This window comes from Drosophila busckii, chromosome 2R (genome assembly GCF_011750605.1).
Source record: "Drosophila busckii strain San Diego stock center, stock number 13000-0081.31 chromosome 2R, ASM1175060v1, whole genome shotgun sequence".
NCBI classification, from domain to species: Eukaryota; Metazoa; Arthropoda; class Insecta; order Diptera; family Drosophilidae; genus Drosophila; species Drosophila busckii.
In genome coordinates this window covers 4,085,131-4,107,469 of record NC_046605.1, presented here as the reverse complement: position 1 = coordinate 4,107,469, position 22,339 = coordinate 4,085,131, and the positions used below count along the sequence as shown (strand labels likewise).

The 22,339-nt window shown below is 39.5% G+C and overlaps 1 protein-coding gene across 1 annotated transcript; it reads right to left on the bottom strand.

Moving 5' to 3' along the window:
• Positions 1 to 804: 804 nt before the first annotated feature.
• Positions 805 to 11,752, bottom strand: LOC108597188 (polycomb group protein Psc). Its single transcript, XM_017983616.2, has 4 exons — positions 11,212 to 11,752; positions 8,660 to 8,750; positions 4,649 to 4,852; positions 805 to 4,191 (listed from the first exon to the last, which is right to left on the bottom strand). The coding sequence occupies exons 1-4, from the start codon at positions 11,675 to 11,677 to the stop codon at positions 1,110 to 1,112; spliced, it is 3,843 nt and encodes a 1,280-aa protein (XP_017839105.1). The 5' UTR covers positions 11,678 to 11,752; the 3' UTR covers positions 805 to 1,109.
• Positions 11,753 to 22,339: the final 10,587 nt, after the last annotated feature.

Below are 22,339 nucleotides of genomic sequence, written 5' to 3'. Positions count from 1 at the left end.
AGTTGGGACCGCATATGAGAGACGCACTTGGCACGAGTTGACTGTGCCCCAAGTGGATGTGGGGGTGGGGGTGTTGGGGGTGCTCTGCTTAATTACTGTAATTGGAGTTTTTGGCTGCGCAACCGCAGAATTACATAAATTATTCAAACATACAGCAATTTTTTGGCATGAATTTTCAATGTTAAAGTTTTTCGCACAAGCCATAAAAGTGTTTTACCAAAGTCATAAATCCTAGAGAGGTTTTCAACAACAGCAATTCACACCTCATAGCCACCCTTATTGAATGGCCTATCGAACGTTTTGCGGCGGCCTTAGGCTAATGCATTATATCTTTTGATAACATTTGGGAGCATGAAAATTGCCAATTTTCGAAAACGAAATCGGAAACTTGCAAAAAGCAAAGGAAAAACAAAGCAAAACTAAAGGAAAAGCAAAAGGAAACTCGGGCTAATCTTTTATTTACGCTATCTCACTCTTGCTGCTGTCAATGCACGCTGGGAATTTTTCATTTGGAAGAAAGAAAAGAAGAAAAAAAACACAACAGACAAAAGCAGTTTGACAAGCAGCGCAGGGATTAGAGATACCAAAGGATACAAGGACGGACAGACAGACAAATAGACTGAATGAATGACTGACTGACTGGGAGGGTGAGCTGGCAATATATGAAAATTAAATCGACCTTTACACGCAATGCATTGACCTTCTGACCTGTTAAAGCTGCCGGCTAAACACTAAAAATAAATGCAATAGAATTTAAATTTTCACATAAATAGTTTATTTTAATGTAGAAAATGTATGCGGCGTTATAAAAATTAAGTTTATATACACTAAATGCTTAGTATAGATACCAAAGTGTTATATACATTTAAAACTTATGTTGTGAATGTGAAGCTTAGTTAATAATATAGATACTTTGAGCAAGGCTGCGCTTATTATTTAATGTATGTACAGCTTGAATATTTTTACAAAATATATTTTCTTTCATGTCGTATACTTGATTCTGAATCGCGCTACAATTAAAAACAAATAACTTGCGCTGTTGTAACTTAAATAATAATTAGCAAGTGTGCGGGGTTGTTATTGTTAGCTAAGGGTGCTGGTGTCTGTTCTCATTTGCTTTTGGCCAACGTTGCTGCTGCGTGTCCATTGCTGGTTTGCGCCGACTGTGGACGCGGGCTAAGCTGACTTGCTTTGCTGCTGGCAGCAGCCGTCGTGGGTGTTGCTGCTGTAAGTTTGGTGTTGCTGGCAGCATGTGGCGAGCTCTTGGGGCTGGCAGCAGCTATGGCCGGCAGCTGCACAGTGGGCAGCATGGGCATAACAGTGGGCTTATGTTCGCTGCCATCGCTGCTTTGCGCTGCGCTCTTAAGCTTGGCCAAATAGTCATTGAACACTTCATTGCCGGCACGCTGCATGCGTGAGAGCTGCTCCATTAGATACGCCTGCTGATAGTTGTACATGGCGGGTGCGTAATTGTAAAGCGCCACTTGAGCTGCTTGTGCTGCCTGCGCTGCTTGTGCAGCTTGCGCACGCATAAGATTCTCCTTGATGAAGTTGCTCAAATCCAGCTGGTTGGCTGCTGCAGCGGCGGCTGCGCTGCTGGCAATGCTAAGCGGCGCATTCAGATTGGGCAAATGCGGATGTGGCAAGCTGGGCTTAGCTGCTGGTGGCGTTGGCTGCTTGTTCAGCTTCTTGGGCGTAGCAGCAGGCGCCGCTTTGGGTGAAGTTTGACTTTGCTTGTTGGCTCCATTTGGTGACTTTTTGCTTGGTGGCACCTTTTTGGGCATATTAAAGTTTGACTGTGCGGCGCTTAGCTGCGGCAGCTTGGGCGCCAGCTCACGCGGCAGTATGGGTCGGAATTTCTTGGCTGCAGTTTCGCCATTAAGTGGCGCAGGCGTGCCCGCGGATTTGGGCGACTTGTTTTCACCAGGCGAGCTGCTGGCGCTAGCGCTGCGCTTTTCCGGACTGGGCGTTTTCTTATCCAGCGGCTTGGGTGATACTTTGGGCGCTGCTGTTGTTGTTATGGGCGTGGGTGGCGTTAGACGCGCCATTAAATGCTGTGGTGAGGGTATCACTTTGCTGGGTGCTGCGGGCAGCTTAACCGGCGCTGGCTTTAGCACATCCTTTGGCTCGGTGGGCTGATCGGGCAGCTTTACAATTTCTATATAATTGTTTACCGGACTCTTGTGCTTGGCATGCGCATTGCTGCTGGTTGAGCCAGCTTCGCCATTATCACGTGATATGGTTATGGACAGCGAGCTGGGTATATTAATATTGCAGCTGTTGAGCAAAGATTTAACTTTGACCTGCTGCTTTTCCGGCGCATCCTCCTCACGTCGCGCTGGCTGCGGCGCTGGATTTGTATTTTGATCTGCGCTCTTTACAGGCGGCGAAGGAAACAAACTGCTGTTGCCATTTAGCATATTTTGCAAATAATTGTTGCTGCCACTTGTAGTTGTTGTTGTTGTTGCTGCAACTGTTGCTGCTGTTGTTGTTGGCTTGGGCGTATATTTGTAGCTTGGCGTTATGGGTATATTAAAGTTGGGCACATATTGCGGCGAGCTGGGCGAGTAGATGGGCGAATTGGGCGTATACATGGGCGTGCGGCAGCCAGGTGGCGCCTCCTTGCCCTTGGATTTGCTTGCATTGTAAAGCGCCAGATTCAAATAGTTGCCAGCGCTGTTTTGCTGCTTTGCCTGCGGCGGCTGCGGCGCGGCACGTGGCGCTGGCGGCGGCAACATTTTGCTGCTATCCTTGGGACCATAGACATGCGGCTTGGACTGCTGTATGGATTTGATTTCAGTGCCTGCGTCCTTAAGCAAACGATTCACATCGCTGGGTATGTTGGCAAACGGATTGGGACGTGTTTGCTTGGGCAGTATGGGCTGATAGCGTTTGGCTATGGGCGTGCGATTGCCTGGCGCGCTCATTTGCAATCCTTGCGGCGCATGCTGTGGCGACTGCGGCTGCTGCTGCTGCATTGTTGCAAATGCTGGCTTCAAGCTCTTGACTGGCGGTTTGGCTGCTGGTGGTGGCATCAGCGTTGTGGCTGGCAGTCTTATCTTAAAGTCTTCTCTTGGCAGCGGTGGTGATAGCTTCGGTTTCTTCGATATCGCTTTAATGGGCTCCTTGCTCTTGCGCTTGCTGCTAGCTATGGACTTGGGTGCCAGCCCACTTGGTGGCTTCATTAGCAAGCTGTCATCCAGTTGGCTCTTGGGCTGCAACTCACGCGTCTCTGTCTTTACTTTGATTGGCGTCAGCGCAAAGCTTTTCAGGAACTCCGACTTGGGATCATCCAGCGGCAAGCTGCGTGGACTTAGCACCGTCGAGCTGCTGGTGGACACACCATTGGGACTTAGTATGCGTTCCGTTCTTATAGTCAAAGGCGGCACTGTCAGCGGACTGGGACTTGGACTGCGTCGCTTAGCTGCGCTTGCTTGCGACTTGGGACTGCCATCCTTATCCTTTTTGCTCTTGGAGCGTCCTTCCTTCTCAGGCTTCAGCGGCTTTACTATTTCCTTGCGCTCTGGATCACTCATGTTGATTATAGTAACGCTGCTCTGCTTGCTTAAATCGATTTTCAACTTGATATTGGGTGAATCTTTATTGGAGTTAGGCGAGGGCAAACTCTTGCTGCTGTTGCTCTTGGGCGACAGCTTCTCATGCTTCTCCAGCAGCTGGCGATTAATAACCAGCTTAAGCGATTGCTCGCTAGGCGAGGGCAGCTTGGGCGCTGGCAGCACGCGGAATTCCTCCAGCACCGGTGTGGGCTCAATTTTAATAGCCACAAGCGGCGGTGTTACCGCAGCAGCAGGCGTAACTATGGGCGTGGCAGGTCTTGTGGTGGCGGTGGGTGAACTTAGGGGTGTGCTTGGCTTGCTGGGCAGCTCCTGCTTCAACACTGGCATTGGTTTAATCAGCGGCTCGGGTGCTTCATAAACACGAAAGTAGAATCTCATGGGCGCATCGCGTTTCCACGTATAGATATAAGCAATATCCATTAACGTATAATAATCCAGCAGCACTATCGTCTTCACCTTATACATGATGTCAATATTGAAGCGTTGCGCATTGATTTCCAACTTGTCGTAAACAAACTTCTTCAAGTGACTAACTCGACACATGGCCGGACATTGCAGATAACGCGGACGCAGCGTATCACCGAATTCCACATCAGATTCGCCATTCAATTCGCTATAAAGAGAAGGGATGAAAAGAGAAAGTTTAGCAAAATGTGGCAAGAGTTGGAAAAGGGCAGAACGGAAATCTTTAGCAACGGTTGCTTCAATTCTATCGCTTGAAAAGATTTTCTTCATAAAATGTTTTTTTATATTATTCCAAAAGGAATACTTTACCCGAAAAACAAATAAAAATAATAAATAAGGAATAAAAAGACTTTTAGTAAAAATAATTCAAAGCGCATTCTAAATATTTCGAAAGGTACTCTTTTTTCCTATCTATATAGACTCTCTTTACCAATTTGCAAATATCTCGCTACTCTTATTTATTTTCTATACTGACTTTAGTTAGAAGTTGAACACCCTCTCTGCAATTTCGCAATAATCTCCACATTTATCTTAATTGCAACCCTCCGATCGAAACAAAAGATGTCCAAAATCTCTTATGCAAAGTTTTTCTTAGAAGCACTTACCCAATGTCTGCATATTCCAGCGACAACGACATATCGTCTGTAGGACTAAAGATCAAATGCTCGGTATCATCGCCGCGCTGTTCGGGCGTGGCCAATGCCGCCTCCTGTGGACGATCCTTGTAGAAGGCGCGTTTCCGCATGAGCTCACGCTCGTAGAGTCCCGGCACGAGCTTGTAGACAATGGCCTGCAATGTGGTATCCGATCTGCAAAGCAAACGAAGATAGTGTTTAATATATGTGTGTGTGTGCAGTCAAATGGAAGAGAGATAGAAAGAGTGGCAGAGGAAGCGAGAGCTAAAACAGGCGACGGCTGGCTGCTTGGTTTTTCCTTTTGGCAGCTAGCGGGAAAAATTAGTCAAAATAAAAGTCAGGCGCAGACTTTGCTGCTTGGCGCGGAAATGAGCGCATGACAGTCGCACACACACACAGACAGACATTTATATATATATGTGTGTGTGCATAGAATATAGTAAGACTACAAATTAGGTGGCAGATGCAATTGCTTCAATGGCACGCAACAAAACCCGAAGGGGAAGCAAGAACAAAAAAAAAAAAAAAAGAAAAACAAAAAGAAAGAAAAAAAAATTGCTTCAACAGGCATGTGGCATGCGCTACTATCGGTGGTAGGTTGGTTTGGTTTTGCCGTCGCACAGGAACTCGCATTAAGACACATTGAGAAATCTTTGCAGGCGCTCGCTTCAATCATCTAAAGAAACCCAACTGTCTATAGAAATTCTGTTAGATAAGTTCGACGGCAGCAAGGAAGAGGCAAGTCCGGAGGGTAGGAAAAGTAATAAAACATAGCACGGGACACATGATTTTTGGTACACACATGAAAAATACAGCATATGAGTTGCTGCTGGCATTTATAGTCGAGATTTTGAGTTGATAAAAATTTATATTATTAATATCATTAGCATTAGATATGGTGGTTAAACGAAAATTGTAGGTTATGTGCAGCTTACAATTAAATTAGATATGGGTACTCGCTAAAGAATGTTTTAAATAAATTTATGTATTGAAACGAATAAAAGAAAATCCAGGAAATAATTTAGATACACTTTAAAGAAAGTTATGAATATAAATGTACGAAATTTCTGATAGAAAATCCCAAAAATAATTTGGTACCACTTTAAAGAAAGTTTTGAATTTGATAAATGAAAAAAAACCCAGCAAATAATTGGGTTTATATTTATTTTGTTTTCAAGAACTCTTTCTTTTTTTTAATGTTCTCAAATTTGTTTTTATTTTCTTAGGAGTAAAAAATATAAAGAGTTTTATAACTTTTTTTAAAGTACCAAAATTTGAGTTTAAGAGCAATTACCTTAAGTTTAAGTTGGGGAAAAGTGTCGGGTTCTTTTATTTCTAGTGTTGAACTTTGGCTTCGAGTGCTAAGCAAACGCATATCATTTGCTTAAGCCATTGAAATTGTTTGCAGATTTAGTTATCTCTGGTCAAACCAAGCGCAAGAAGAAGAAGAAGACGTAGAGTGCGAGACTTAGTAACAACAAGAAAACCTCGAAAAACGGTTAACTTTCTAAGGATATTTATACGAGAATTTTGATGGCCACAAAACTTTCGTTGCGGTAATTGTGGGCACTGCAGCAAAACTTTCAAGCAGGGCAAGCCATGAGATAGAGTTGGGGATGGGGTGGGGTAGGGTAGGGGAGTGGGAGGTACAATAAAGCACCTTGGCATGAACTTGGCATTCGGCTGTGGCACAAGTTGGATTTTGTGGTTAACTTTATTTGATGGGCTGCCAAACAGTTTTTTTTTTCGGCTGTTGCTGCTTTGGTGTGGGCGAACTTTGAACCCAAACCCGAAACTCAAGCTCGAGTTGAAATAAACAATAAGTTGCGTTTTTGTCTCGCACGTTCGTAATGAAAAACACGTTCGTGCCAAGCGAATCAATTTAAGAGCTCTGGTCTCTTCGAGCTTTAATGCTACTGATAAGCGAACCGCTCGCTCGTTCGCTCTCTCACTCGCTCAATTGAAGCTGCGGCAACGAGGCAAAGATAATGAATACAAGCCTGCGGGTTACCGATTCGAACAACTCGACTGGAGTTGAGGGTGTCTAAATGCGCGGTGGGGTTGGGGGTTGGACTATGTCTATGAATGTAAAAGCAAAAGCAAATGGTGTGAAGTCAGCATAACTGGAATGCTGAGCGGCAAGTGGTTTTTGTACGTGGCGCCTCTGCTTTTATTTTTTTTTTTTTTTGTGTGTGTAGTCTCGACTCTCCAATTAAATTTATTGCAAAACTTTATTGTTTAACCCAGAGAAAAAACAGCACAAAGTCAAACAAAGCGACGTCAGTTTTGTTTTTCTTCTCTATACATTTATCTCTTTATTTATTTGTTTACCTGGGCGCGCAATGAAAATCTTTGGCGAGCAGTATATAAAAAATATAAAGTAGCTGTCTAACAAGAGACAAAGGCTTTCAATCCTGTTGGGCCGGCCGTCGTCTCGGCCATGTTGCTTTTTATTGTTGGCTAACGCCCACGCCACACACAAATGACTGCAAGTCCAGCAACAACAACAACTACCAAGTGATATATATAGCGAGATATAAAGAGGAAACCAGACCCAACTTATCAGTTGGCAAAACGGAAACTTTTGCTGCAAAGACGACGACGACACGCAGTTCCAAGAAACCAAATCGAAAAACGCCAAAGATAATTAACGGGCGGGTCTTGTGCTCAGTTTTTTTTATACTTTTTTGCCGACGGCAGCAGCCGCAGCAGCAGCTGAAAAGCAGCCTCTTGCAACGTGCCCCATTCAGCGGCACAGACAGTCGTGAGACAGGGCAGCGTTCCCTTTTGCATTGACAAGCAGCAGCAACCAAAAATGGTAGCAACAAGCTACAGCTACAAGATTTTTTTTTAAACGTTTTTTAGCATAAAAGGTTCGAAGGGTTTTTTTCTGTTTTGGTTTTTGTTTTAGCTGCTCGTGTCAAAAGTTCACTTTGTGCATAAAGTTTTTGCTGTTAATAAGTTTATATTAAGAGCCGATGTCATGATTAACTTTGAAAACAATTAACAAGCAAGGCGTGTTTCAATTTCGAACTTGGCTCAAACTGGTTTCTAGACTTTTTGGCTTGGACTACAACTAAACTGGTTTGAGTTTGGGTTTTTAGGAAGTTCCAGCTAGGAAGTCGTAACTAGCTTTAGTTAAAGCTTTTCAATTTAATTTATTTATTGGTAGTTAATTAAAAAACAATTATATCGCTTTACTGTAATTTTGAAATTTTACCAAATTAAACTTTAAATTTTAAATACATTTAATTTGTTCAAAGCTTTAAAAAATTTTTGATACAATAAATTCTTTAAATTTATTTTTTTATTTTATTTAAAATTAATAAATTGTTTTTAAAAAATGTATTGTCAATGTTTTAAAAAATACAAATATTATTTAATTGCATGTAAAATGAATTTTTTTAAAATTAGTTGTAAAGTTTTAATATTAATAAGTTTTTTTATATATTTTTCAATTCATTTATTTTTTTAAATTAATATACTCCTTTTTTAAAATTTCAAGCAATAGCAGCTTAATATTTTCAAATAATTTTAGTGTTTTAAAGTATTTTTATGCCTTGAGCCAAGGTAAAATATTTGCGAATTTCAATGAAAATGTAAAATATGTTTGCTGTTAGTTTATTAAAGTTACGGGGGGAGTGAGTGGTCGAGTAATGAACTTTTTGGCATTCATTTTCGGGTTCATTGCGTATTTTGGCAATAGCAAGTGGCAAGCAGAAAGGTTTATGCAACAAAAGTTTTGTCTGCGCAGCAGCCATTTTATGCTCAGGCTAACAATTTAAATAATTCAAATAGCAAGGAATACTACGACTTGGAAGCAAAACTTTGCTGTGCAACTTGAGAGGGATTCTTCTAATTGCTGCGAGACAAATGCTGAGCTCAGCCTCTGCTTGTTGCTGTTGCAGCATAGCTAATGGCAGTTGTCAGTGGCAGTGGCAGGCACTCTACTCTATGTATGTAAGAGATGTTTGTACTTACTTGATGTTGGGCTTGGCATTGTTGATGACCATCTCACAGCGAGGACAATAGCGCTCCTTGTGCAGGTGATTGATGAGGCAGCTGTGACAAACTAGCGAGAGAGAGAGAGAGAAAATAACAGTTACAAACAGAAACAAATTAAGCATATTGACAGATTTAAGCAGGCACTTGAATTGATATATAATACAAATTTATACGTAAGACTGACTATATAGACGAAAATAAATCCCCCAGATACCAGGCGCATACAATTCGGTCAAATCCACCCACGCAACGGCAAACAGAGCGGAGCAGAGAGCAGCAGGAGGAGGAAGTAGAAAAAAGTTGTTTTGACTTTAATGTCAATGCCAGTGTCTGCCGCTTGTCGCTCACTCCCTCGTCCTGACAGGCAGAGCGTCAAGCGAATGCTGGACGCAGTTACCCAGACATGGCCTAGAGGGCGTACGAACTTGTGGGCGGGGGATACACACACAAGCACTCACACACACACACAGATTCGTTGCGCCTGTTACGCTTGTCTGTCACTCAGAGAGAAGAAAAAAAATATAGCAAAATCAGAGACGTAACAGCGCAGCCAACTGGAGCGTATGTCTGATGTATGTGGTTGGGTGGTGCTGGCTGCCGCCTGCTGCTGCTGCCACCAAATGGCCTCGAGTAACTCCATGGCAACTGCCAAATGCAACAAAGTTAAAACGAGCACCCAGCAGCTGTTGCTGGCACACAGTTGACAGCGACCAAGCAAAAAATTGGTAGTGAGGGCATTTTGGGTTTTAAATGCGCCTCGCATTGACACATTGGTTTACACACACACAGAGATTTTTGGCAGCCAACAACGGCGATTGTCCGAGTTTGTTAACGGGTTTTAATGCAGTTAATGGCAAACAAGGCGTGGATTAGTGTAGACAAGTTAACAATGAAAGAGCAAACTGCACAGAGAGCAAAAAGCATTGCACTTAATACTCAAAACTATTTTTTCTAGCATTTAAAATTTATTTACAAACTCAAAACCTTTGAAAAATGTATTAAACTTAAGAATTGAGTGATTAAAAACTGAGCTAATTAAGAAAACATTTTTCTTAAATATTATAGTAAGCTTAGAACAAATTTATACATTTCTGGAATTCAATATCGGACTCTAGAAAATTCTAGATGCAAAGCATTTTTATAAAAATCTAAGAAACTTTCATTTAAATTGAAAATAATTTTTGAAATATATTTTTAAAACTCTTAGTTGTTTTTAGTGTATTTTTCTGCATTTTTATTTTAATATGCTACTAAAAATTTTAGTTTTTGTTATATTTAGATCTGGAAACTTTTAACAATCTGTTAACTTCTTAGACTTCTGTTTAATCTGCCAACGGAAATTGCAAAAACACCAAAACTCGTTATGTACATTTTCATAGAAAACCCAACCGAGAACCTTTAAAGTTCTCTCACTCTCTTTAGGTTCAAGTTGCAACTTGTCTGATTTATGGTTCAGTAGTTACTCCAAACTCCCAAACCAGACTCTTGTCTATTTGTAATTATTTACTCTTGACATATGTACCATGCATCATAACGTTGAAATATTTTTACACCGCTCTCACCTCTTCGGCTGCACTTTTATATATTTTATGCCCCAAAGGCAAAACCGTTTCTCATCTTTAGACCAAGTACTTTGCATAGGAAGTTACATATGTAATTACAGTGCGGCCTCGGCAAAGTTGAAAGCGACAATGAATTTGGAGTTCCAAGAATATTTAACTAAAGAGCATCAGATGTTTTAAAATATGAAACTCATAATTTCAATGATGTTCCCCTTTGAAAAATATTAAGAAACAAGTGAATTTTTGAAATATTATAGAAGATTTAAATTTTAATGATTTCTTAAATATTTTTTGAAACAGAATTTTTTCTCAAGCGAAGCTCTTTAAAAAAAAACATAAGAAACGTCTAAATACATTTCTTAAATATTATATGGGGAATTCTTATAGAACAATTCTAACAAAATCTAAGTTAATATATTTCTTAAATATGTTTCACATTTTTGAACAAATCTTACACATTTTTATGATATTTGAATCTACGAAACTTCTAAATCTATTTTAATGAATTTCTTAACAAATTTAACACTTATTTCTGTAACTTTAAATCTTTTGATCGAAAGCTTCGAAAATCTAAGAAACTGCCGCATCTTTCTTCAAAATTCTTTATAGCCAATGAATACTGCAGCTAAATTTAAATGTATATGCTAAGGCTGAAGCTCATTAATGTGCCCATTAACTTATCGCCAGGCAGCATCTGCGCGTCGTCTGCAGCGGCAGCCAACATCCATCTTGCTCTCTCTCTCTCTCTCCTACTCTAACTCGCTCTCTCAGATTCTGGAATAGACTTTGGTACACTTTGACTGCTGCAGCGCAGTCTGTAGTGTTGGCTTAGGCAATTGCCAGTTTTCTAATTAGCCGCGACTCTCTAATAACTGCAAAATACAAGTGGATGGGCTTGACTAAAGGGCTGGTAAGTGGGTGGGGTGGGTGTGGTGTGGGGTGTGGTGTTTTGTGGTTGGTACTTACATGAGTGCAAACATTCGACAATTGTTGTTGCATTGATCAGATAGCCCTTGCACAAATGGCAGATGATGTGCGGATTGACGGCCGTTAATAGCACTGGGCGTGGCGTTGTCATCATCATTGCAGTTGTTGTTGATTCAGCAGTTGGTGCTGCTGCTGCTGCTGATGTTGCAGTTGCTGCTTTTGATTTTGTTGCTGCTGTGGTTGCTATTGAGAGCTCATCAGTTGTGGGCTCCTCATCAACGGCATCCTCGGAGCTGGTTGATGTGGTTGTGGACCAAGAGGATGAGCACGAGCTGCTGCTGGATGATGAACTATGCGTTGACAAAGCGTTCTCAGTAGTGCCAGCAGCTACCGTTACAGCTGCAACTGTTGCTGCTGTTGTTGCAGTTGCTTTTGTTGTTGCTGTTGCTGCTGTGGGCGTTGTTGTTGTTGTTGATTCTAGCTTAATTTTCTTAGTTTCTAGCATTGCTTTTGCTGCTGTTTCCGTTGCTTTTGTTGCAGTATTTTCACTTTTTACTTTAATGCTTTGTTGCTGCTGCTGCTTTTGTTGTTGCTGCTGCTTCTGCTGCTGCTGTTGCTGCTTTTGCTGTTGTTGTTGCTCTTTTTGCACTTGCGCTTTATCAACAGTTGTCAGCTTTTTGCAACTAGCAGCATTGTTGTTGTTGTTGTTGTTAGCACTACTACTATTGTTATTGTTGTTGTTGCTGTTGTTGCTACTTTTGTTGTTCACATTGCTGACAAAGCTTTTTGCTGTCGACGGCGCCGCCGACGCCGCTGCTGCTGCCAACGCTGTCAGCTGTGGCGCTGCTGTTGTCGCCATTGTTGTTGCCTTCGACTCTGGCGTCATCATAATAAAAATAATAATAATAAACGTCGCGCTAAAATCGCTTTTGTTGCTGCAAAAAGAGTACAAAAAAGAAAAAAGCAGAGATAAAAAACTTGAGTACAAAATGCGAATAAAAAATGTATAGTAAATATTTAATATGAATGTATGCAGGCCAGACAACAAATCTCTAAAACAAATATGCGCAGTTTTATTTATGTCAGCGCCATAGACTGAAGCATAGCTGGGGTTTTGTTATTTAAGCCAAAACTGAGAATTGCTTAAAATTTATAAATATTTCAACAGCTCACTCCAATTTCAAATACTAAGAATTATACGTTAGCTCTAAAATAATGTGCAGCATGGTCTTTGACCTTAAATGAATACAATTGCTTGTTTACTTAAAACACAGCTGATTTACAGTTAGCTGCTGTATAAGTAAACAAGCGATCTCATATGAAACTCATGTTACATTCATAACTGTTAAAGCTTAAGCTGCTGCATTTGCTCCAAAAAACTAAACAGAGCTCAAAGGGGGCGCAATCATTCGATGGATAATATGGATGCTTATTGAACTTCCCCAAAAGGCGCGCTCGACTGCTCGCTCTCGCTCTCTCTCTCTTTTAGTTAGTATATATGTGCTTAGTTGCCATGGGAATGCTATATGCATGCCATATAGCACTTAAGGGAGCTGGGGGGGTGCAGCACTTTGAAAAGTTAGGTTATGTGCCGTTTTGAACAAATGAAAATGCTGCGCATTGAACCTAGAAGTTCCCTTCGGTGTGGCAGGCAAGTGTTGAATGTGGCATGCTAAATGTATTTGCAAAACAATTTCAAGTTGTTGTTTTTGCCTTAACGCGCTCAGAGCGCAAAAAAAAAGTTTTTACATCGGAAACTCCAAAAAAGTTTTCTGTGTAGTCCAATTCTCTCTCTCTCTTTTTGGCTGCAACTGAAGCCAGCTCACTCCAACGCGCACACAGTCCGACAGACCAAAGCTATATAAATGGAAATATGAATGGTATATATAAATGTATTGGTGTGTGTCCGTGTATGTGTGCGCTGCTTTAAAATCCTTTTTACATAAAATTTAAGTGCACACACGCAAGCTTAACCCTTACCTCTACCTCTGGCAAAAGAAAAAGGAATAAAAAAACATGCCAGGGACAGCGCGCCGGCGAAAAATGCGAGTACGAAACATGAAAAGGATAATGCGAGCAACGACACACAACAAAATAAAAAAAAAAATAAAATAAAAACCCAAACCAACAGCAGCAGCGGAATTTCACGTGAGAGCTCTGCGTAAAGTATGTGCGGCATTCGCGTAGCATTAAGTGCGCTACGTTAAGCAAACTGAAAACAGGCGAAAAGGAGCGACGAGAGCCTCAATAGCCTAACTAACGGACTTGAAAACTCTCGCGTAGGTAGGGTGACATACTCGGAGCGAGGCCACACTAAAGTAAGCGTGTCTGTATGTGTGTGTGTGGTACAGTGGTTTTAAATTTGTAAGCATGAAATTAATTTTAATTTATGTACTTGGCTATGTACATGCCAACATACATATACATATATGTATAACTGTCTGTCTGTAAGCTTATTAAGCCACAAAGTCAAGTCGCCAATCATAGCGCCAAAGCATGATTTTATTTTTATTCTTTGTATGGCTAACAAAACTTCTTTTACTTAGCACAGCGTACAAGCAAGATAGAGAGAGCCCAAGAGCGAGAGCGCAACTAAGAGCGCGCGCAGCATTGAGGGGGTGTATGTATGTGTGTGTGTGTGTTCTGTTCTGTGTGTGGCGCTTTATTTGGACAACTGTTGTGCTTAAGTGCGTTTGTCTGTATGTTGTGGGGAGCAGCAACAGCTGTGATCTGTGACAGAGGCCGGCAGGCAGACATTGCCAGTGTTGCAAAATGTTTTAAAGTCGTTAAACAGCGCACGCCGCCAGGCTTTTGAATTTTTTCAAGTCGCGCTTTTATTTTTTTTTTATTACTCTGTTTACCTGCTGCTTGCTTTAACTGCTAATCCTTTAATTTAGGCGGCATTTCTTGCTCATGTTGCTGCTGTTGTTAAAACGTAATCCAAAACGCGTGTTGTTGTTGTTATACAAAGTGCAGCTATTGGCATAAATTCATGCACATAACACACTTTCACAATTCCAATTCACACACATGCATATGCATCAGTGTATATGTGTGTGCATAAAAACTTCACTTTGTTTTTAATTAGATTTTTTTTTCTTTTTTTTTTACTTCAGCTTCAGCTGTTTGCGTTTACACTTTACTTCGCTTTACACAACATACACACACTCACACTAGTACATAGAAATTTGAGCGCGGCGGCTGTCACTTTTGGTTATTTTCTTTTAGCGTGCACCTTTATTGTGTATTATACTTTGCCCTATGTTTTCTGCACGAACGAGAAAACGTTGTCGAGACTCGAACGCGCTGCCAACAGCGACTGCGACGCCAACGGCGACTGCGACTTTTACATAGAGGCTCGAGTATATAACAGTTGTTGTTGCGGCATTTGTCACACACACACAGGCACACACGCGAGCGACACAAAGGAAATTTCTAGCTATTTGTTATAAACAAATAAATTGCATTTAATGTTGCTGCTTTACTACAAATTAATACAAGCATAAAAATAATATTTTGGCTTGCTTATTTATACGCAATTGTTATTAATTTACACTTAATCCATGTGTTTATTAAAAATTTCGTTAAAATTCTTGCGCGCACGTCCGTTCAGGGCAACGTTTCAATTCCGACTGAGCTGCGTTTCGCTGCTGCTGGCTGCGCTGCTTATTTACCAGCTGCAACGCCTATTTACATTGACGGCCGGCCAACTGCCTCCCTCTGCTGTTGTTTTTCTTTTTCTCAACTCTGCTCTCAGTGGCTGCCACATCTGCCGTCTCTCTCGCTCGCAAACTCTCACTGGGCGTACAACTTGCGCGCTCTGTCGCTCTCACGCTCACACACACGAAGCGTCGTTGGATTGCGAGTTTGCTTTTGTGTTTGCCACACATTCACATTCGTTCGTTGCTTCTGAATATTTTAAGCAAGCGAGCGAGCGCGCGTACGTACCGTTCTCTTTGGAAGTTGTTTTCAAACTGATTCTCGCTCTATCTGATTTCTGTCGTTTATGCCCGTTGCCTTTTCGGCTCTTTTTGCTCTGTGTCTGCTGCTTCTTTGTTTCGCTGCCGCGGCTGGCAGCAGCAGCGCTGTCGCCACGCAATACATTTATTTGTGTGAAAGGAAAGGGCTGTCGGCTGTCTCAATTGTTCGCTTGCTTGTTGGCTTGCCTATATATGTACATTGCTATCTTTATATATTATTTATCTGCGTGTGTGTGTGTGTGTGTCTTTCGATACGAATTGCTGAGTTGGCGCGGCTTTGTTCTTTGCTGAAAGTGAGTTTGCTTATGTACTTAAGCGTCGCTTATGTATAAAATGCATTTATATATGTACCTAAGTAAATACATATGCACTCATGTTATCGGTGTCTAGTGGTGTTTGCAGCCTTTTAAAAATGAAGTGAGCCACTCCAAAGTTTGTTTCTCCTTTGAAACATGCTCATCTATCTAGTAACACATGGTTTTCCATGCATTCCACAGGGTTGGCAACTTTTAAGAGCTTAAATTTATTGAAATTCTTGTATGTAATTTTAGCATTCCAAAGTATTTCGCGTAATACGGGAGTTGTTATTTGATATTTCTCACATTTCAATGCATAATTAGTAGCAGAAAGTATCTTTCTGACTTTGTGCTCCTTAATGGCTTCAAATAAGACCAAGAAACTTAAATTTCAAGCCAATAGTTGAAAATTTTAGTGTCAAGTATTAATTTATTAGTCAATATAATGTATATATTGATTTTAATAACAAATTAGCATGTTATTACATTAAAACTGTTTGAAAAATTTAACTTTTTCGCTATAATTAAGCATTATTAATGTAATTTAAGACCTCATTCTTCTTTTGGAAAGTTTTTTAAATGAATACATATACTATAAAATCCAACAGACTTTAACTAAAGTCGTAAACACTTTCAAATTAGGCAATCAAATATAAATCGCATCGTTTAACGGTCAACTAACAAGAAAGTACAATTCATTGATTAGAATAATGTAAAACATGTTTCTTTATCGTAATGCTCTAAAAATTTAAAATCTTTTCAACATAATTAAGCATTAGTAATATAATTTGTCTGCTGCTTGCTTTGAAAAGTTCGACAGTCTTTTAATTGAATAACTGTAACATAATAAACAAAGCGACTTGCGCTAAAGCCGTAACAAACTTTTCTAAATTGGGTACAAAAATATTTCAAGAAACTTTTGTATTAAAAATTATGCCATTGGTCGCTTTGTTTTTTGAAGTTGTTGCAGATTTAATTAAAACTTGTGCCTACCTTTCAAATGAATAATTCAATTTAATGCATAAGGGGAAACGTTACGGTAATTGTTTCCGAATTCTATGCTCTTCAACTTCATGGACTTCAAAAGCTCGTCAAGTAAATTCTGTAATTATGGTGCTTCAACTCAAATCATCCCACTACGCAATTCATTATTTCCGTTGACAGAAATTGCATTTTTGCACGTAGGCGTGGAACACACACACACACGCACAACAATTGAGATACAGATAGAGAGTTACCCAAACATCAAACACATATGTGCACATATCTTTATATCTTGGCAAGCAGCAATCAATATTTGCAGTATTTATCTTTCTCTAATGTAAGAGAAAGCAAATGCAATCGTTAGAATACTCATTAAGTGGATTTTCCGCTTCTTTGCCACTTCCTTTCTATGAAAATATCGCTGATTAAAGCAACAAGCAGCGCAAACTGCAAATCATCTAATTAGTTGTCACATGCTAAGATTAGAAATGTTTGGCTTAATGAGCAGTATAAAATCCAAGTGATTATAATTTGAAGTTGCTTAAGTGTTTTATGATTTGAAGCTGGAATATTGAATAGGTTTAGCTAGTGGAGCTTACTGATTGGATATGATGAATTGAATTTAAAATTATGCAGTTTTTGAAAAAATGTACTAAGCAAATTCTACTTAAATTTACTTAAAGTAAAACTACTTCAATTAACAATAAATTGTCTCGTCATTTCTTATGCAACTTTCATTTGATTAAACTATCATAAAACTTATACAAGCTTCTAGTATAATACAGTTGTCAAGACAGTCTAAGAGCCTCTTACTTTTTTATCAGCTGCAACTTGCCACACATTACGCATACGACTCATTTCAATGTCCAGCTCATGACACATCAGCTCAATCATCATAAACACATATGTTTGTATGTATATAAGGGGCCTGTCATTAAAGATTGTGCACTAAAAGCCTTTCTTGAATGGATTTCCATTTATTCAACAGTAGAGATATTTTTTTATGCTGTAGCTACGCAAATTTAGTAAACAGTAGGTCAAAGTACAAAAGATTAAATGAGAAATGTATCTACATATGCTGATTCAATATTCTTAGCTCAGAATTCTTTGAAATTGTCTAAAGCTTAAGCTATATGTGAATTCTTTATAAAGTCGAGTAATCAAACAAATTGTGAATATTCAAGTTAAACTTTTGGAAATTCCCAACTTTAAGACTAAGTTTAGGGGTATTAAGATTTGAATAACAATTAATCGGTAACTGTTTAATATAGTTTGAAAGATTATTGCTTTGAAAAGCTTAAGCAACCTTTGTTGTAAGCATAAATTTGATTTCGAAAGCTATGTCAATATATGTAATTAACTCAATGTGAACTCATACTATTGAAGCAAAATTATATGGAAACATTGTTGACAATTTATTGACTAAAAATCTTACAGTCATTTTTTACTTTTAAAACCCTTTAACTCATACGTCCGTTTTTAGGTATTCGATTTTAATTAATTTCAAAAACTAAATTATTTTTTTTTATTTTTTTGTATGTTTATGCTTTTGGTTAGTAGGGTTTAAAGCGAAGAAACAAGGTTGCTATTATTTATATTTATTTATTATATCTATTAACTTGTAACTTATTCAACTATAGACAACAACAAATTTAAGTTTTCAACTTTTAAAAACCCATAACTCAGCCAATTTTAATCGGATTTCAACAAGTTATGCCTTTCTTAACTTGTAAGCAGCTTGTAAATTCAATTGCAAACATTTTCAAAAATTAAAAAAATGTTTGATATATTTTCTTGTACGTCTATATTTCTGGTTAGTGAAAAATAAAATAAAAATTGGTTGAACTTCAAAAGTGTTATGCGAAAATTTATAATATATATAGATAAAAAACCAACTATTGAATACGAAAAATTCGAATTTTTAACTTTGAAAACTCTGTAACTCAATCAAATTTAGTCGCAGCTTAAAAAGTTATGACTTTTCTTGTTTGTAAGCGGTTTGTCTATTCAATTGCAAGAATTTTGAAAAATAAAATAAATTTCAAAATTAGTTTTCTTTCAAAAATTCCATATTTTAATAGCTATTGCTGCTTAGAAAGGCTTAGAATGGTGAACAAAATTAAATTAGGTTCAATTGTATCGAAGTTATATATGTACAAATTCACTTTTAAACTAAATAGACACATTAACTAATACAAATTAATGCAGAACTCAAAAAGTATTGTATCTTTCGACTCTTAAGTGGCTTGTGCATAATTTTCAAAGAAGTTAGTAATGTAACTTAGGAAAATTGTGTTTATTCAGAAATTCCACATTTGCATTGCACATTTACTGCCTTTCCTTAGCTACTTATGGAATAAGCGAGCTTAAAAAGGCAACCGGCATATATGAGTTTATAGCTTTGGTTACTCAGTCTCGGTGGGCATTATTCATCGTCTGTTTTAAGCGGCATTATCATTTATGAACGCCATTTTAAGTGCTGCTCCGAGACGATCCGCTGCAAAAACAGTCAGCATGCTGTTGATTGAGCTCATCCTGTCGTTTTGGCGTGGCGTGGCGTGGAGTGCAACGCGGTTTCAGGTTGCAGTCGTCGTAAATTATTGATTGGGTTTAATTCCGCCGATAGATTGGCCTCAACTGGTCTTAACAGCTTAATTGAGACCCCGTGCAGCAATAAATGCGATAAAAGCGCCACAGCAACAACAACAAAAAAGAAAAAATATAAAGTAAATGCAAGACGAGAAAGAGAAACTAATAATGTGCCCAGATGGATGACGATGAGAGACAGAGGCAAGCCACAAGTCGTGCTGCTTGCCACAAAGAGGCTGGAGACTGAGGCTGGCGACTGAGGCTGTGGCGCAGACCCACACGACTTCAACTCCGGTAGCAGCCACCAAGTGAATGGGGGGCATTTAAGTTTAATTTGTGTTTTGTTGCCCGATTGCCGATTGCTCGACGTCGCGTCGCGTAGCATCCACAACGACTGACATTTGTTGTTGTTGCTCTGCTTTTTTACATACAATATATTTCTTTTATTTTTCTCTCTTTCGCGCCGAGCGAGCGCTGGCAAACGACAAATCCCGCAAGCAATGACCGAGAGCCAAGCAAACGAGCTGCGAGTTAAAGATATAGATATTGTTGAATGTAGGCAGCGCGCATGCCGAGCAACAAACACACACACACACACATAGATACAAATACATATAGCTAGATATATGTACATAGCTGCGTCTATCTACCAGTAGATTTTCCCAATACGCATTGTTGTGACGTCACGAGCAGCAGCAGCAACGCCAGCAGCAGCAGCATCATCATCAACAACATCATCATATTATTTCTCATTCTTCATACTCCTGCCCATTACCCCATTCCCAATTACCAAAAAGCGACGTCAACAGCAGCAGCAGCAGCGGCAGCAGCAGCAGCAGATGTTTATGTGCCCTCTATATAAATGCACGCTATATACATGTGTTTGAAAAGGTGCATTTGTGTGTGTGTGTGAGTGTGTGCTTGCCTAAGCTGTTGCTGGCGGTTGTGGCATGCAGCTACAGGCAGGCCAGGGTTGTCAACAGCACGCAATTTAGGTATTGAGTTTTCAAAAATATGTACTTAAGCTGAAACAAACGTTAAATTTAATAATATTTTAAAAAAAAATGCAAAGTCTGTTATAATTTACAGCTTAAGCTTTTAAAAAGCGTTAAATTTTGAAAATATGCACATATGACTTTGCTGCAGAAATTTTTAAATATGCTGCAAATCATATTTAATATGATTAAAAAGCATAGAAATTTTATTATTATATGTTTAATTCTACAAAATATTAAATTTTTTATAATTTAAACAATCTATACATAAAATGTATTTTTACTTTAGTTTTTTAACTGTGAGGCACTTGACAACCCTGCTCTTAGTATATGTTGTATGTGCTGTTTTATTATCTACGCCACAGTCAACGCCAGCGACGACGACGACGGCGCCGCCAGCAGCAGCAACAGCAACAAAAGCAGAGCTCGAGCGTTGACTGTCGCTCAAAGCATAATAATGAGTTTTCTCGCTTGCGTCTCGCTTCTCGTCCTCATTTTCCCAACACGCTTTTCTTTATGTCTCTATGTACATGCATGCATGCTGATATGTAGAGAGGACAGTAAATAGCAAACAAATGCAAAAAGCAAAGGCAAAACGAAAAGCAGAAATAAAAGTAATGTGCTGGATTTATAAGTTGGGCAACAGGGCTGCTGCTGCTGTTGCTGCTGCCGAGATACAAGCTATAAGATATGTAAGCGAACAAGCAAACGAAACGAGCACGCGAAGAGGCGAAGGCAAAGCCACAACAAACTGGTTGCCAGAGCAGCGAAGATGTGTGCAATGACAGAGGGTAGAAAATAAAAAAAAAAACACACACAGCGACATCGAGCGAAGCCATATGCAAGCCAAAATCATAAGGCGAGCTAAGCGAAAATAACAACAAAAGCAAACGAAATAAACGAAATTGTGCATGCGTGTGTGTGTGTGTGTGTGTGTGAGGGTCGAATCTGGAGAGCAGGCAAAAATACACAACATACTACTCAAACTCAAACGAGCGAGCGCTGCGAATTCGAAGCGCAAAGCGGATAGACGAATACCTAAGCCAGGCAACGAATGCGAGTACAAAGCATACATTTGTATGTATTTGTATATAATAAGCATGTGCTGTTAGTAGGAAGAGAGATACAACGAAAACAACGTCGACTGCGACGCTGGCAGCGCTCAGCATGATACCGAATGAAACCCACAGCCTTGAGAGCAAACACAACTCGTGCGCCAGCAACAACAACAACAAGCAGAGCGAACAGCGTTGCTGATTGTATGAACACAAAAGGTTGGCGCGCTGCTAGCGTCGCTGCTGGCGTCGCCCACTGCTGCTGCTGTTGCTGTTGCTTCGCTTGCCTTATAATTAATCAAAAATATTTTAGTTTCAATTAAACGTATGCCGTAGCTCATAATAAATTATTTTGCCTAAACACTCACCTTTGTTGGCTACTCATACTTTCTTGCGTTCTCTCTTACGTACGCTCTCTTAGCTTTAACTCTGTCAAAAAAAAATGAAATTGTATGCGAAAAGTTGAAGGCAAACGCGTCACAAACAGAACTTTTAGCAAAAAGTAAAGACAAAGTTGCCCAACAAACTTTACAAGCGCGTGTAAGAGAGAGATAGAGAGAGATGGAGTCGCGCTCACAACTTTTTTTATGTTCACGCCAATTTTATGCTTAGAGATAAATGTGTGTGGGAGCAGCTAAAAGGAAATCCGGCTATGCTTTCGACATGTGATTGCTTTTTAAGGTGCTTTCAACCCAAACTAAGCCAAAGGGTCGAGAGCAGTATCCTTGCTAACATTGACAGGCAGGATTTGGAGGCTGTAAATTTAATTTTATTTGCGTCTCGTCAGTTTACTAGCTGTCATATCATCAAATTTAGGCTTTTGGCTGCTGAAAATCGGATTATGAGCAATTTCATTTTAATGCTAAAGAGGCTTGACCACGGGCAGTCATTTGAAAAAACAAACCAAATCCCTAATCTGCATCAATTGATTGACTTGGTTGTAACACTTAAGCAAGGAAAGTTCAGATTTGGCCATAAATTTTGTAAAGTTATCGATGAAATTCGAAAATCACTTCAATTCTAATATGCTATAAGGGAAGTACATCCATTATATGATTTTCCCTGTGCATTTTATCACATTCTAGTGAGCCGACATTTTGAAAATGAAAAACTTTTATTTCATACATGAAAGTATGCTGGCTGACATCCCCTGTAATAACTCAAAAACACTCAAAAGCACTCCCTTCATTGAAAAACAAAAAGGTATTGCATAGTGACTGGGCAATTGTCTACCCAGGGGGTTTAATTGAGCTAAGCCTCTTAAAATT